Here is a 17,865-nt window from a genome sequence, read left to right as displayed (position 1 = left end):
CTCTCCCCCGTCCCCCTCTCCCCCGTCACCCTCTCCCCCGTCCCCCTCCCCGTCCCCCCTCCTCCCATCCCTCTCTCCTCCCGTCCCCCTCTCCTCCCACCCCCTCGTCCCCCTCTCCTCCTGCCCCCGTCCACCTCTCCACCCGATCACCCTCTCCCCCCTCTCCCCCGTCCCCCTCTCCCCCGTCACCCTCTCCCCCCGTCCCCCTCCCCGTCCCCCCTCCTCCCATCCCTCTCTCCTCCCGTCCCCCTCTCCTCCCGCCCCCCCCGTCCCCCTCTCCTCCCGCACCCCCATCCCAGCCCCTGGGGCCGCTGTGGTCTGTTGCCCCAATTATTGAGGAGAACCTGGATATCTGAAACGCTGGGAGCTGCACCCAGGGGGACCGAAGAAGGATGTCGGAGAGACCTCCATCTTCTGATGAAGAGACTGCCCCTGAGGTGCCAACCTGCCTCCCGCTTCTCTATCTCCCCACCCCTCTCTATCTCTTCCCCCTCCAGTCAGTCTCTTCGCCCCCCCCATCTTCCCCCCACCCTTGTATTTCCACAGGTGCTATTGGCTACACTGCGATCTCCCAATGCACCCCTCCTTTAGTATGCAGCGGAGGGAAGGATGGAATAATTGAGGGATGAAGTTTCTGTATGGACCAGGGGGCTGACGATTGAGGTGGGGGTGGGGGGAAATCATCAAATAGCACTCCCCATTGGGAGTGTACCCTGTCCAGGCCTGGGACATTGTGTGGGGAGGACGGGAGGATGGCGGGCGGGGGGGTGGGGGGGCGGTGCAGTCTATGATGGTCTACATCAGTTTTTTACAGTTCTGCTGGTTTCCCTTTTTAAGATGAAAGCTTGTCCACATTTCTGAGATTCTGGAACCACCTCTATTGGAGGCAGTCAGGTTAAACATTCCTTGCCTGTCTAGTTGTGTCATATGGCGACCATGCTTATTTTTAATCCCACCCATCCCTTTTTTAGCTTCCCAAGTCACCCTGAACTTCCCATATCTAATTCCATGTCCCTGGATCGAGGACTAAACCTGTACTTGTGTTGGTCTTTTTTTTCAGAAATGTTGCAAGGGTTTGTTTCCCAGAAGATTGGTCAGCTGGGTGGAATGATTCAGTTATATTCAAACTTTCTCAAGAAGTAAGTAATGGAGCCAGTTCCCTCGTACAGTTGGTGATTTTTGAAGGCGGTCAGCAACATAAAGAAAGACTTGCATTTTTATAGCGCCTTTCACGAGCATCTCAAAGGGGTCTAAAAGAGGTGGCTGCAGCAATAGTGGATGCATTGGTTGTGATCTTCCAAAATTCCCTAGATTCAGAAAAGGTCCCAGCAGATTGGAAGGTAGCAAATGTAACCCCGCTATTCAAGAAAGGAGGGAGAGAGAAAACCGGGAATTACAGGCCAGTTGGCCTGACATCAGTCGTCAGGAAATGCTGGAATCCATTATTAAGGAAGTGGTAACAGTTCACTTAGAAAATCCGAATATGATTAAGCAGAGTCAACATGGTTTTATGAAAGGGAAATTGTGTTGACAAATTTATTACAGTTTTTTGAGGATCATAGAATCATAGAATGGTTACAGCACAGAAGAAGGCGATTCGGCCCGTCGAGGCTGTGACGACTCTCAGCTAGTCCCACTCCCCTGCCCTTTCCCTGTAGTCCTGCAAATTTTTTTCCTTCAGATACTTATCCAACTCCCTTTTCAAAGATAAGATTGAGTCTGCCTCCACCACCCTTTCAGGCAGTGCATTTTAGATCCTAACCACTCGCAGTGTAAAAAAGTTTTTTCTTACGTCGCCTTTGGTTCTTTTGCCAATCACCTTAAATCTTCACCCTTCTGCCAATGGGAAAAGTAACTGAAGTCCTCATTCCTGGAATCATTCTCGTAAATCTTTTCTGCACCCTCTCTAAGGCCTTTATATCCTTCCTAAAGTGAGTTGCCCAGAATTGGACACAGTACTCCAGCTGGAATGTTTTATACAGGTTCCACATTTTTGTACTCTATACCTCTATTTATGAAGCCCAGGATCCCCTAAGCTTTTTTAACTGGTCACTCTGTTCGTGCACCCCCTTTAGGATTGTACCCTTTAGTTTATATGTCCTCTCCTCATTCTTTCTACCAAAAAGTATAACTTTGCACTTTTCTGCGTTAAATTTCATCTACCACGTGTCTGCCCATTTCACCAGCCTGTCTATGTCTTCCTGAAGTCTATCACTCTCCTCACAGTTCACTATACTTCCAAGTTTTGTGTCATCTGCAAATTTTGAAATTGTGCCCTGTACACCCACGTCCAAGTCATTAATATATATCAAGAAAAGCAGTGGTCCTAGAACCGACCCCTGGGGAACACCACTGTATACCTTCCTCCAGTCCAAAAAACAACCGTTCACCGCTACTCTCTGTTTCCAGTCACTTAGCCAATTTTGTATCCATGCTGCCACTGTCCCTTTTATTCCATGAGTTTCAACTTTACTGGCAAGTCTATTATTTGGCACTTTGTTGAATGCCTTTTGGAAATCCATGTACACTATGTCAACCACATCAACCCTCTCTGTTACCTCATCAAAAAACTCGATCAAGTTGGTTAAACACGATTTGCCTTTAACAAATCAGTGCTTGCTTTCCTTAATTAATCCACACTTGTCCAAGTGACTGTTAATTTTGTCCCTGATTATCGTTTCTAAAAGCTGCCCCACTACCGAGGTTAAACTGACTGGCCTGTAGTTGCTGGGTTTATCTTTACACCCTTTTTTGAACAAAATTCTCCAGTCCTCTGGCACCACCCTCATATCTATGGAGGATTGGAATATTATGGCCAGTACCTCCGTGATTTCCGCCCTCAATTCCCTCAGCATCCTAGGATGCATCCCACCTGCTCCTGGTGATTTATCTACTTTAAATACAGCCAGCCTTTCTAATACCTCCTCTATCAATTTTTATCCTATCAAGTGTCTCCATTACCCCCTCCTCTTCTTAGGCAGTCCCTTGGAACCGAGGATGACTTGCTTCCACACTAAAAATGAGTTCTCAGGAGACTAATGAGTCCAATGCGGGACCTACAGTCTCTAGCACAGGTGGGGCAGACGGTGGTTGAAGCGACAGGTGGGTAGGGTGCTTGGGTTGACGTGCGCTCCTTGCGCTGCCTGTGCTTGGCTTCCGCTTGCTCCCGGCGAAGAGACTCGAGGTGTTTGGCGCCTTCCCGGATGCTTCTTCTCCACTTTGTGCGGTCTTGGGCCAGGGATTCCCAGGTGTCGGTGGGGATGTTGCACTTTTTCAAGGAGGCTTTGAGGGTGTCCTTGAAGCATTTCCTCTGCCCACCTGGGGCTCTCTTGTCATGTCAGAGCTCCAAGTAGAGCGCTTGTTTTGGGAGTCTCGTATCGGGCATGCGGACGATGTGGCCCGTCCATCGGAGCTGATCGAGCGTGGTCAAAGCTTCGATGCTGGGGATGTTGGCCTGAGCGAGAACACTGATGTTGGTGCGCCTATCTTGCCAATGGATTTGCAGGATCTTGCAGAGGCAGCGTTGGTGGTACTCTCCATTGCTTTGAGGTGCCCTGCTGTACATGGTCCATGTCTCTGAAGCATACAGGAGGGTGGGTATCATTACTGCTCTGTAGACCATGAGCTTGGTGCTGGGTTTGAGGTCCTGGTCTTCAAACACTCTCTTCCTCAAGGCTGCACGGGCACACTGAAGGCGGTGTTGGACTTCGTCATTGACATCTGCCCTTGTTGACAGTAGGCTTCCGAGGTATGGAAAGTGGTCCACGTTGTCCAAGGCCTCATCATGGATTTTGATAATCGGGGAGCAGCACTGTGTGGCGGGGGCAGGTTGGTAGAGGACTTTTGTCTTACGGATGTTTAGTGTAAGGCCCATGCTCTCGTACGCTTTGGTGAAGGTGTTGACGATGGTTTGGAGTTCGACCTCCGAGTGAATGCAGACGCAAGCGTCATCTGCATACTGTAATTTGATGACAGAGGATGGGACAACCTTGGATCTGGACTGGAGGCGATGGAGGATGAACAGTTTCCCGTTTGTTCTGTAGATTAGCTCCACTCCAGCGGGGTGCTTACTGAGGGTGAGGTGGAGCATTGCAGCCAGGAAGATCGAGAAGAGCCTTGCTTGACCCCAGTCCGAATGTAAATTGGGTCTGTGGTGGATCCGTTGGTCAGAATCACGGCTTGCATGTCGTCATGAAGCAGGCGGAGGATGGTGACAAACTTTGATGATGACTACCTCCTCCTTCACTATGTTTATGTCTATGGCAGCATCCTCTTCCTTGGTGAAGACAGATGCAAAGTCCTCATTTAGTACCTCAGCCATACCCTCTGCCTCCATATATAGGTCTCCTTTTTGGTCCCTAATCAGCCCCACCCCTCTTTATTACCCTTTTGCTATTTATATGCCTGTAGAAGACTTTTGCATTACCTTTTATGCTGGCTGCCATTCTATTCTCATACCCTATCTTTGCCCTTATTTTCTTTTTCACTTCTCCTCTGACCTTTCTATATATAGCCTGATTCTCAGATGTATTTGCAACCTGACATCTGTCATATGCACTCTTTTTCTGCTTCATCATATTCTCTATCTGTTTCGTCATCCAGGGAGCCCTGACTTTAGTTGCCCTGCCTTTCCCCCTTGTGGGAATATACCTGAACTGTACCTGAACTATTTCCTCTTTAAAGGCAGACCATTGTTCCATTACAGTTTTGCCTGCCAATCTTTGATTCCAGTTTACCCAGGCCAAATCTGTTCTCATCCCACTGAAATTGGCCTTCCCCCAGTTCAACATTTTTACTCTAGATTGCTCCCTGTCCTTTGCCATAGCTAATCTAAACCTTATGATATTATGATCACTGTTCCCTAAATGTTACTATGATCACTGTTCCCTAAATGTTCACCTACTGACACTTGCTCTACTTGACCAACCTCATTCCCCAGAACCAGATCCAACAATGCCTCCTCCCTCATCAGGCCTGAGGAAGGACATTCTTGCCATGGAAGGAGTGCAGCGAAGATTCACCAGGCTGATACCTGGGTTGGCAGGAATGACGTATGAGGAGAGATTGTGTCGATTGGGCTTATACTCACTGGAGTTTAGAAGATTGAGAGGGGATCTCATCGAAACGTATAAAATAATGTCAGGCCTGGACAGACTAGATGCAGGAAGGATGTTTCTGATGGCCGGGGAGTCCAGAACCAGGGGTCATAATCTAAGGATACGGGGTAAGCCATTTAGGACTGAAATGAGGAGGAATTTCTTCACCCAGAGAGTGGTGAACCTGTGGAATTCTCTGCCACAGAGGGCGGTGGAGGCCAGTTCATTAAATATATTCAAGAAAGAGTTGGATATATTTCTTAAGGCTAAAGGGATCAAGGGATATGGGGAGAAGGCAGGGACAGGGTACTGAATTTGGATGATCAGCCATGATCTCATTGAATGGCGGAGCAGGCTCGAAGGGCTGAATGGCCTACTCCTGCTCCTATCTTCTATGTTTCTATGATCAAGAAAGTTCTCCTGAACACACTTCATAAATTCTTCCCCTTCTCTGCCCTTTACATTATTACGATCCCAGTCTATATTAGGATAGTTGAGGTCCCCATTATTACTACTCGATAGTTCTTGCACCTCTCTGTAATTTCTCTGCAAATTTCTAACTAGCAGGGTAGATAAAGGGGAACCAGTGGATGTAGTATATTTGGATTTCCAAAAGGCATTCAATAAGGTGCTACATAAAAGGTTGTTAAGCAAGATAAGGGCACATGGGGTTGGGGGTAAGGTATTAGCATGGATAGAGGATTGGTTAATGGACAGAAAACAGAGACATGGGATGAACAGGTCATTTTCCGGTTGGCAGGCTGTAACTAGTGGGATGCCGCAAGAGATCAGTGCTGGGGCCTCAGCTATTTACAATCTATATTAATTACTTAGATGAAGGGAACCAGTGCAATGTATCCAAGTTTGCTGATGATATAAAGCTAGGTGAAAACGTAAGCTGTGAGGAGGACACAAAGAGGCTGCAAAGGGTTATAGACAGGTTAAGTGAGTGGGCAATAAAGTGGTAGATGGAGTATAATGTGGGGAAATGTGAGGTTATTCACTTTGGTAGGAAGAATAGAAAAACAGAATATTTTTAAATGGTGAGAAACTATTAAATGTTGGTGTTCAGAGAGAATTTGGTGTCTTAGTACAGGAAATGCAGAGAGTTAGCATGCAGGTACAGCATGGCATGCAGGTACATGGCAAATGGCATGTTGGCCTTTATTGCTAGAGGGTTGGTGTACAAGAGTACGGAAGTCTAGCTACAATTGTACAGGGCCTTGGTGAGACCACACCTGGCGTACTGTGCACAGTTTTGGTCTCCTTATCTGCGGAAGAACATAATTGCCTTAGAGATGGTGCAACGGTGGTTCACTAGATTGATCCCTGGGATGAGAGGGTTGTCTTATGAGGAGAGATTGAATAAATTGGGCCGATACTCTCTGGAGTTTAGAAGAATGAGAGGTGATCTCATTGAAACATAAGATTCTGAGGGGGATTGACGGGTAGATGCTGAGAGGTTGTTTCCCCTGGCTGGAGTGTCTAGAACTAGGGGTCACAAGTCTCAGGATAAGGGGTTGGCCATTTAAGACTGAGATGAGGAGGAATTTCTTCACTCAGCAGGTTGTGAATCTTTGGAAATCTCTACCCCAAAGTGCTGTGGATGCTGAGTCACCTGAGTCCGTTTACATTTCCTGCATGTCATACATAACAGGGTCAGGACAATTACTAACTGCACCACGACTAATACATGTGAAACCAGTCGGATCCATGGATGGATCTGTATATTTAGTCCCCAGTCTATCCTTTCTCCTCCGCCGGCTGCTCCTATTGCTGCATCATATGATCTGGCAGTAACGGCCCTGATCTGACCCCTTACTTAAATTCAATTCACTGTTCCGGTGTTCCAACTCTGCCCCGCCTGGGATATCCTCTGTTCTATCTTTCCTGATGATACCCCACCTGGGGTCTCCTCTACATTGCTTCGGAACTTCTCTTTCTGTATGCTCAATTAATTTGTTAGTGCTGGTTAGTCATGGGCATGAGTACCCAATTGGCTTATGTGTCAAAGCCTTACTACATAGTGTATACATATATCAAATACACTATCATTATAAGTTGGATAACTACCAGAGCGTGTGAAATAATATGAACATAAGGGTGTGCTAATGTATTAAGCCCAATATCCCACCAGTGTGAGTTGTCCTCTATGCTGTCAATTTCAATATCCATTCTCGAGTTGTTAAAATGCTTTAGGGAGGAGTTCAGTCGCATCACGAGCTCACTGAAACCCTCAGACAACAGGGGAATGTCGTACCCGAATTGTGCCACATAATTGTGCAGCTCCTACTTAAGTATCTCATTTACTGTCGATTTCACTTGAGCATAGGTTTTGATATTGAGTAAAACGTGTTGGTTGATGGGACAGGTCCTGTTAGACCCGTAAAGCATGGTAATTGCAGTAGTAGTGACACAGGAGGCACCACCAAAATCACCTCATACTGGATTCGCACTGGTTGGGAAGTCTTTAAAAGACAGCAAAAAATAACTAAAAGATTGATTAAGAAAGGGAAAATAGATTATGAAAGTAAATTAGCTAAAAATATAAAAACAGACAGCAAGAGTTTCCATAGTTATATAAAAAGAAAAAGGTTGGCTAAAGTAAATGTTGGTCCCTTAGAGGATGAGACCGGGAAATTAATGGTGGGAAACATGGAGATGGCAAAAATGCTGAACAAATATTTTGTATCAGTCTTTACAGTAGAGGACACTATGAATATCCCAACACTGGGCAAACAGGGGGCTCTAGGGGGGGAGGAGCTAAATACGATTAAAATCACTAAGGAAGTGGTACTCGGTAAAATAATGGGACTTAAGGCGGATAAATCCCCTGGACCTGATGGCTTACATCCTAGGGTCTTGAGGGAAGTGGCGGTAGGGATTGTGGATGCATTGGTAATAATTTTCCAAAACTCCCTGGACTCAGCAAAGGTCCCGGCAGATTGGAAAACTGCTAATGTAACACCCTTATTTAAAAAGGGTAATAGACAGAAGGCTGGAAACTATAGACCAGTTAGCCTAACATCTGTGGTTGGTAAAATTTTAGAGTCGATTATTAAGGAGACAGTAACGGGACATTTGGATAAACATAATTTAATAGGACAAAGTCAGCATGGTTTTACGAAGGGGAAGTCATGTTTGACAAATTTGCTTGAGTTCTTTGAGGACGTAACATACAGGGTGGATAAAGGGGAACCAGTGGACATAGTGTATTTAGACTTCCAAAAGGCATTTGACAAGGTGCCACACAAAAGATTATTGCTCAAGATAAAAAATCACGGGATTGGGGGTAATATTCTGGCATGGGTGGAGGATTGGCTATCTAATAGAAAGCAGAGAGTTGGGATAAATGGTTCATTCTCAGACTGGCAATCAGTAACTAGTGGTGTTCCACAGGGGTCAGTGCTGGGACCCCAACTCTTTACAATCTATATTAACGATTTGGAGGAAGGGACCGAGTGTAACATATCAAAGTTTGCAGATGATACAAAGATGGGAGGGAAAGTAGTGAGTGAGGAGGACATAAAAAACCTGCAAAGGGACATAGATAGGCTAAGTAAGTGGGCAGAGATTTGGCAGATGGAATATAATACTGGAAAGTGTGAGGTTATGCACTTTGGCAGGAAAAATCATAGAGCAAGTTATTATCTTAATGGCAAGAAACTGGAAAGTACTGCAGTACAAAGGGATCTGGGGGTCCTGGTGCACGAAACACAAAAAGTTAGTATGCAGGTGCAGCAGGTGATCAAGAAGTCCAATGGAATGTTGGCTTTTATTGCTAGGGGGATGGAATATAAAAACAGGGAGGTATTGCTGCAGTTGTACAAGGTATTGGTGAGACCACACCTGGAATACTGCATACAGTTTTGGTGTCCATACTTAAGAAAAGACATACTTGCTCTCGAGGCAGTACAAAGAAGGTTCACTCGTAATCCCGGGGATGAGGGGGTTGACATATGAGGAGAGGTTGAGTAGATTGGGACTCTACTCATTGGAGTTCAGAAGAATGAGAGGCGATCTTATTGAAACATATAAGATTGTGAAGGGGCTTGATCGGGTGGATGCGGTGAGGATGTTCCCAATGATGGGTGAAACTAGAACTAGGGGGCATAATCTTAGAATAAGGGGCTGCTCTTTCAAAACTGAGATGAGGAGAAACTTCTTCACTCAGAGGGTGGTAGGTCTGTGGAATTTGCTGCCCCAGAGAGCTGTGGAAGCTATATCATTAAATAATTTTAAAACAGAAATAGACAGTTTCCTAGAAGTAAGGGGAATTAGGGGTTACGGGGAGCGGGCAGGAAATCGGACATGAGGCTAGGTTCGGATCGGTCATGGCCCTGTGGGTGGCGGAGCGGGCCCAGGGGCCGTGTAGCGTGGTCCTGCTCCTACTTCTTGTGTTCTAATTCTGTGTTAGGTTTCAGGAGACGGTTCTATTCACAGGGATTAGTGGAGACCTTGGGAACAGGCTGCCAGCTAGGAGTCCTTCAAGAGTAAATTGGGCCTGTTCCTGGCTGGGGTGGAGATCACCTCTTACAGAAGGTAAGTACTGTAGGAAATACAGGGACAGAGTGGTCTCCTGGATGAGTTTCGATTGCCTAAATGGGTCGGAGAGGAATTTCCCAGATTTTTTCTCCCAAATTGGCACATTGGGTTTTTTATCTGGTTTTTCGCCTCTCCCAGGAGATCACATAGGTTTGGGTGGGATGGAGAGTGAAAGTAGATTTGAGGTTAAAATCAGGTCAGCCATGATCTTATTGAATGGCGGAGCAGGCTCGAGGGGCCAATTGGCCTACTCCTGCTCCTATTTCTCATGTTCTTATGTTCTTAACTCCTTTGCAGGCTTTAAGAAGGTGGAGCGAAACATTATCAGGCGCACGCAATTGTGTCACTTCACGTAAAAAATTTTTAAACTTTCCCGATCAAAAAGACAGTGGCCTAGAAATTGGGTTGGGGCGCCAAAGTGGCGCAAAAGTCGCCTGAGCGCAGGATTTAGCGCAGCGATCGGAGTAATTCCGATCGCCAGAAATTCAGTTTCAGTGCCACTCAAGGGACACAGGGCGAGGCTCAAGGTGCTCTGTAGTGTATGTACCTTTAAGAGCCCCTGTGTACTGTAATACCGGTAGTGACCACTCGGGTATATAAGCCTGTATAGCGTCTTGTATCTTTTAGTTCACCTCCAGACTTTGTTCAGTAAACACCTGTTAAACCAACTCCTGCATTCCGTGTCTCATTAACACACGGATACAACAGTGGCGACGAATTGGAAACGGACTTACCTGCAATTCGGCAGCACCTCAAGGAGATCGATTCCTCAGACGAAGATCGAAGAAAAAAAAAACAAATAAAACTGTGGTTTCACCAGCTAGCCGGGCTGGTGGCAGGTACTGCACTAATCCTTCCTGGGCGGCGGGCTGGGGCTCGATCGGGTGGCTCTGCAGCAGGGCCAAGCAGCGAGTCGGAAGGCGGAGGCAAACAGAGATGGAGGGTGGAGCACTCGGGAGACGGCCGGCGCTGCAAAGCAGGTCGGCATTCGGACCAAGCAGAGGGAGGGAAAAGTCCCAGAGAGTCCGGCGGGAACGAGTCTCCAACTATTAAAAATATCTGTGTAAATAAAAACCGCGGAGAACAGCGTTGTCAGCAGCGGCAGCGGCGGGAAAGCGCGGGAGGCGCCATTTTTTCTCGGCAGGGAAGAAAGGAAAGCGCGGGAGGCGCCATTTTTGATTTTCAGGATGCCTAAGACTGGCAATATTACTGCTTTCGATAGTGATATAAAGGATTGGACCACATATGTGGAAAGAGTGGAGGTATATTGCACAGCGAATGAAGTAGAGGATGATAAAAAGGCATCGGTACTTCTAAATGTGATGGGCGCAAGGACATACGGGCTGTTATGAAACTTAATCACTCCAGCCAAACCGATGGACAAGAATTTTAAGGAGATTGTTGATACCCTACAGGAGCACTTAAACCCAACACCGCTGCTGATAGCGGAACGATTCAAATTCTTCAGGAGGAATCAGCACAAGAATGAAAGTAATGCTGATTACCTCACCGAATTAAGAAAGCTGTCAAAGCACTGCCAATTCGGGGCAGGACTGGCAGATTCTCTACGAGACAAATTCGTCTGTGGTCTCCTAAGCGAAGGAACACAGAAAAGGCTACTTTCTGAGAAAGATTTGACACTGGACAAGGCTTTCAGTGTGGCTGTATCATACGAAGCAGCAGCAAGAGGAGCTGCAGAGATACAGCAAAAGCCACAGGACTTCAGCACTCATGAAATGACACGGGGTTTCAAGAGATGTTATCGCTGCGGCAGATCCACCCATGACCAGAGGGACTGCTGGTTCAAGGACAAAGCATGCAGGCAATGCGGAAAGATGGGACACATTGCATGTGTATGCCGATCTGGAAACAAAAAATCCACTGACAGAAAAAAAATCAATAGGGAAAAGTACGGAAAGGTACAAATGATGACGGACAGTAGCTCTGAAGACCAGAAGAGCGATAGCGACTCCGGAAACAAGAGACTAAGCTGTCTCAAATTACATAATGTAATTGCCAAAGAAGATTACCAGACCATTTGGGTTACCCTCACGATAGCGGGGTCCCCAGTTAAAATGGAGCTAGATACAGGATCAGCTCTGACCGTCATAAGTCGACGGGATTACGAGCGGCTATTTCCGCATAAATCTTTGAAAGACACATCCATTATCTTGAAGTATACCCCAGAGGGAAAATAAAGGTGCCTGTTGTATACAACGGCAAGGAAATACAGAAGTTGTATTTATACGTTCTGCAAGATGGTGGTCCACTGTTGTTGGGACGTGAATGGATCAGGAAGATACGTTTAGACTGGCACTCCATTCAGGCACTGACGGTGATCAGTAAGGAAAAAAATGATGATGACGTCATACCTGAACGATTAAAAGACATCTTGGCTAACGCCAAAGAAGTGTTTCAACAGGAACTAGGAACCTTGAAAGACGTCACCGCCTCAATAAAAGTGGAAGATGCGGCAATTCCCAAGTTTTTTAAGGCAAGGCCGGTGCCATACGCAATTTGTCCAGCAGTCGAGGCAGAGCTGGAGAATTTGGAAAAAGCAGGTGTGTTATCCAAGGTAGATTGGAGCGAGTGGGCAACACCCATCGTCCCGGTCATGAAGAAAACGTTGAATAATGATAAATCTGAAGAACAGAGAAAAATTCGCATCTGTGGGGACTTCAAGGTGACTGTAAACCCGGTCCTTCACACGATACAGTATCCTCTTCCAAGGATAGAAGATATTTTCGCCTCACTATCCGGAGGGAAACGTTTCACCAAAATTGACTTGGCACAGGCATATCTACAGATGGAGGTTGAGGAGGCCTCTAAAAAGTATCTCACGATAAACACACACAAAGGCCTGTTTTCAATGGTAGTATTTGTTACTGGTAGACATTCTACTATGGTTGAGTGGAACATCTCCACTGGGTCCACTGTAGGTGCACACAAAGACTGGTTTTCGGAGTAGCATCAGCTCCAGCTATCTGGCAAAGAGCTATGGAGCAAGTCCTGCAAGGGATTCCGGGGACTCAATGCTACCTAGACGACATCCTTGTAACAGGAGAAAACGACAACGAGCACCTTGCCAATTTGGAGCAGGTGCTCACTAGGCTAAGAGAACGGGGCCTACGAGCAAATCGCCCCAAGTGCGAATTTTTCCAGAAACAAATAGCATATTGTGGCCATATAATTAATGAAGAAGGGTTACATAAGTCGCCTGAAAAAATTGAAGTGGTCATAAAAGCCCCAGCACCTGAAAATGTCTCACAATTAAGGTCGTTCCTGGGATTGATAAATTACTATCATAAATTTTTACCGAACTTGTCAACTGTTCTGCACCCTCTTAGCGCACTGCTACAAACGGGAGTAATTTGGAAATGGAGCGAAGACTGTAAACGTGCCTTCCATAAATGCAAAGGCTTGATCACGTCCAAGGAAGTGTTGGCTCATTACAACCCACCACTGCCAATCAGACTGGCGTGCGATGCATCCCCTTACGGCGTAGGAGTGGTATTATCGCATAGATTCCCTGATGGCTCGGAGCGGCCGATAGCTTTTGCGTTACGCTCATTGAACTCAGCTGATCGTAACTATGCCCAGATCGACAGGGAAGCACTCAGCCTGGTGTGGGGAGTGAAGAAATTCAACCATTACCTACACGGACAAAAATTTACCTTGTTGACTGACCATCAACCCCTCGTCTCCATATTCAACCCTAAAAAGGGCGTTCCCATTATGACAGCGCAAAGGCTACAGAGGTGGTCCCTTTTCCTAGGGACACACCAATATGACATAGAATACAAAGGATCAAAACAGCATGGGAATGCTGACGGTTTATCGCACCTACCGTTGCCAATGGTAGAAGAGGCACCTACAGTGGACCCATTGGAGATGTTCCACTCAACCATAGTAGAATGTCTACCAGTAACAAATTCTACCAATGAAAAGGAAACGAGAAATGACCCGACTCTCTCACGAGTCTACGATTTAACGGTGAAGGGATGGCCAGCATATGGCGAACCACTGTTGCCAGCATTCTCGCAAAGAAGAGAACAGCTGTCAGTGTGCCGAGGAACCTTGATGTGTGGATCCAGAGTGGTGATTCCACCCAAACTCCAGGATAAAGTGCTAAAGGAGCTTCACGAGGGGCATCTGGGTGGAGTGAAAATGAAGAACCTAGCCAGAGCCTTTGTGTGGTGGCCAGGTATCGATGGAGACATCGAAGAAATGACCAAGAGCTGTCTAGGATGCCAGAAGGTCCAAAACGCCCCACCACAAGCCCCTCTACATCCATGGGAGTGGCCCTCATCTCCATGGCAAAGGGTACATATCGACTTTGCTGGTCCATTTATGGACTCAATGTTCTTAATCGCGGTTGATGCACACTCCAAGTGGCCGGAGGTAATAAAGATGTCCTCCACCACCACGGAAAAAACCATCACAGTATTAAGGACCATATTTGCCAGGAATGGGCTGCCTGAACAGATCTGTTCTGATAATGGACCGCAATTTGTGTCCGAAGAATTCAGGAAGTTCTTAAAAAACAATGGGGTTAAGCACTACACGTCTGCCCCATACCATCCCGCCACCAATGGATTAGCTGAAAGGTTTGTCCAGACCTTCAAGAAGGCCATAAAGGCCATGGGTAATGAAGACATAAATCTACAACATAAGGTAGATAACTTCTTGTTTGCATACAGGAATGCAACACATGTGGCTACAAACCAAACTCCCGCCATGATGTTTTTCAATAGAAGACTAAGATGCCGGCTGGATTTGATCAAGCCAAACATCAGAAGGAATGTAGAGAACCGACAATTTCAAGGCATGAATGAAAGGCCAACTAGAACCTTCCAGATAGGTCAACAAGTTTTGGCCCGGGACTACCGTACCGAGAGATGGCAGCCTGGAACTATTTGCACACGACTAGGACCACTGATGTATACCGTGGACATTGGTGAAAGCATAATAAGGCGCCATGCTGACCAGATCATAGAGTCATCCGAAAAGGGACAACCTACACCACAACTCTATACGCCTAATGATGAAGCAGAGATACCCATAGTATCTACCTCTGATCCGGTGATACTGGAACCAGATGAACCCGACACTGGCATTCAAGCCGAATCGACCTTGCCAAAAGAACCTACTACACCACCGAAAACTACTACACCACCGAGGCGTTATCCGGACCGAGTCAGGAAGCCTCCAGAGAGACTGACTTATAATTGATTAACTGCAGCAAATGTGTAGATTATTGTTCTTGTAAACATGTTAATTAATGATTACTTAAAATGTTATGTACTAATTATCTAAAAGGGGAGGAATTGTAGTGTATGTACCTTTAAGAGCCCCTGTGTACTGTAATACCGGTAGTGACCACTCGGGTATATAAGCCTGTATAGCGTCTTGTATCTTTTAGTTCACCTCCAGACTTTGTTCAGTAAACACCTGTTAAACCAACTCCTTCTTTCTGTGTCTCCATTAACACACGGATACAACATGCTCCACGTCCCTCTTAGGGCGCTGAAACTGATTATCGCAGCGCAACGTGCCGCAGCGCCACGTGCTGCGGCACGGCACGCTGCAGTACTGCAGGCCTTCCTCCCCCTGTTAAGGGGGAGGTGCCTGCAACAGCGCGATCCCCGATCGCGAGTGCCGGCAAATGAGCCCGGCACCAAGGAGAAGTGCCGGGCTCTCGGGAAACAGCCGGCAATGCCGCGGGGGGGGAGGTTAGGAGGCCGGGGATGGAGGTGCTGGCAGGCGGCCGCCGAAAAAGCAGCCGCCCCGCACCTCCACCTTAACTTGCGCCGCTGCCGGCACAGTAAGGCCCCGTGAACCGGGCGCGGGTAGCGAGCGGCGCAACTGCGGCGTTCGCTACCAAATATCGCAAATGGGGCACGAATGGGGCGCTGCGCACACCGATGACGTCATCGGTGGCGGCGCAGCGCAAAAGCCTAACGCCACCATTAGCGCCCCTACTGAATATCGTGGGAGACGCAGCCAGTGGCGCTACAGCCACTGACTGCCTCTTTAGGCGCTAACAGGTAGCGCTACTCACCCAATTTCTCCCCCAGTGTGTTTTCACACTTTAACTAAACACGAACACTTGGGCCTCGATTTTAACTGACCCGTGGAGTCGGGATTTGAGGCGTGCGGGGGGTTAAAGTCCCGAATTCGGGGGTCCCGACACCATCCCGCCCCAAACCCGCCTCCATGTAAGTTTCAAAGGAGTCGGGTACCCGCCCCGCACTGGGACCCGCCTACCCAAGGCGGGAAGGGATCAGTGACAATTAACTGCCTGTTAACAGGTAGTTAACAGGCAGTTTTTAGCCTAATCCCTATTTTAAAGCTTGAAGTGTGGGATTCCCAACGGCTCCAAACCATGCCAAGTTAGAGGAGTCGGGCCGTCGGGTTGAAGGACTTGGAGAGGTCGAGATGTCGGTGTTCAGGTGAGTGATGGGTGCATGAGTGCAAAGGTAAGTGTGTTTGATGTGTCTAACGTGTGTAAAGAAGTTTAAATTACCTGTACTTACCTTTTTAGCCTTCCTTCCTCTAGGTTTCGGGAGTCCATCATCTAACCGGCACAGAAAGCAGAACGGCTGCGAACTGTCAAAAGTGACAGCCTGCAGCTTTCTGTGCCGGAGAGATTTCTAACTGAGTCTGTGTAGAAGGACTCAGGTTAGAAGTAAGACTGTCAGGCCTAGAAATTCAGTATAGCCATGTTTGGGGCGCTACAGCATGGCGTTTGCTAACTTTTGCGCCCGGCGCAACTTCGCGCCACCTTCGCCGATATTCAGTTGCATCGCCCCAAGAGGTTGCTGCTGCGCTAAAGCAGGCGATGCACGACTATCATTAGGCGCTAAGCCGGCGATCCGGGGCGCAAACACCGAAGGCAGGCGCAGCACAGGTGCAGCGAGTTGCTCATTGAGGGCAGACAGTCAGGCGCCGGTCAGCACTTAAAGGGGGAGGGTGGAATTGTTTGGCTGCCACGCCCTGCACACTGCAGCCCTAAGGCAAGGCCTGAACACTGCTTCTGGAACAGCTCCACGCCCAGGAGAATGGAGAAGGCCAGGGAGAGAGCGCAGCGCTTCGGCGAGGGTGACCTGAGGCTGCTGGTTGGCGCAGTGGACCGCAGGCGCCATATCCTCTTCCCTGAGGGTGGCAGGAGGCCGCTGCCCGCCGAATATCGGAAAGCATGGAGGGATGTGGCAAACAGGGTCACGTCCAACAGCGTGGTTGGCAGGACACCAACCCAGTGCCGGAAAAAATTCAACGACCTCACTCGGGTTGTCAGGGTGAGTACCCTTTCCAGTATCCTCCTCATCCCTGCATGTGCACCTCACTTTATGGCCAAACAGGTCTGAAAGCCCCAATGGCCAGCCCTCATCCAGCAGCTATGGGACTGTCATGAAAAGCACTTGCGCAATCAGGACTTTAGACACTGTCAGGGCTATTCGACCATGGGAGGCAGTGCGGGCAAGATCAGGGCTTGACACTGTCAGGGCTAATCGAACATGGGAGGCAGTGCGGGCAAGATCAGGGCTTGACACTGTACTTAGAGGCGGTCCTTTCTCTTGCAGGCCAAGCTGGCGCATAACAGAAGACAGCAGCGACAGACCGGGGAAGGCCGTCCTGACCTGAAAAAGCTGAGCGACCTCGAGCAGCAAGTGGAGCGGATCATGGCAGGCTGGCTGAGTGGCCCCGTCGCCACTGGAGATGCTGACCCTGTTCTGGGCACCAATGGTAAGGTCATCACCTTTTTGACCTCTCCCTTTCCACTTGCGCCTCACACCAGCATCCTTTGCCACTATCGAACCAATGCAGTGCACAGCAGCACTCATGCCTCCCTCGCTGCTGCCCTGTCCTCACTCTAAAGCAACTCTTGTGCCTCCCTGCTTTCAGATGGTGACTCGCCAGGTGAGGAGGCGGCCCCTCAAGCTGGGACTGTGTCTGAGTCAGACATAGAGGAGGAGGAAGAGGAAGCCAGCCCATCAGGGACACCCTCAGCTGAGGTAGCCCATGGCCATGATGGTGACACATCTTCCCTGGAGGGGAGCAGGGGGGAAGGGTCGGAGGATAGTGAAGCTCCGGGGACCAGCGGGCTGCAGCAACGTGGGAGGGGTGGGGAAGCTCGGCGGCCTTCTCACCGGAGGGTGAGTGCGGCCTCCAGTCCTGCTACGGTGAGCGCAGAGGAGGTGCGGCTCCTAGCGGAAATGGGCGC

The 17,865-nt window shown here is 48.3% G+C and overlaps 1 protein-coding gene across 1 annotated transcript in view; it reads left to right on the top strand.

Annotated features, from left to right (window-relative positions):
- The first annotated feature begins 1,032 nt into the window (after window positions 1-1,032).
- Window positions 1,033-17,865, top strand: part of selenol (selenoprotein L) — a 32,067-nt gene continuing 15,234 nt past the window's right edge. The window contains exon 1 of the mRNA XM_085996762.1: window positions 1,033-1,139. Within this exon, the coding sequence (XP_085852888.1) occupies window positions 1,063-1,139 (77 nt within the window). The 5' untranslated portion in view covers window positions 1,033-1,062. The remainder of the gene's footprint in view (window positions 1,140-17,865) is intronic.

Source organism: Somniosus microcephalus, chromosome 9 (genome assembly GCF_052327205.1).
Source record: "Somniosus microcephalus isolate GS21.2 chromosome 9, FLI_Smic_1.0, whole genome shotgun sequence".
NCBI classification, from domain to species: domain Eukaryota; kingdom Metazoa; phylum Chordata; class Chondrichthyes; order Squaliformes; family Somniosidae; genus Somniosus; species Somniosus microcephalus.
The sequence above is the reverse complement of the archived record's forward strand: the minus strand, read 5'-3'. Positions and strand labels throughout refer to the sequence as shown.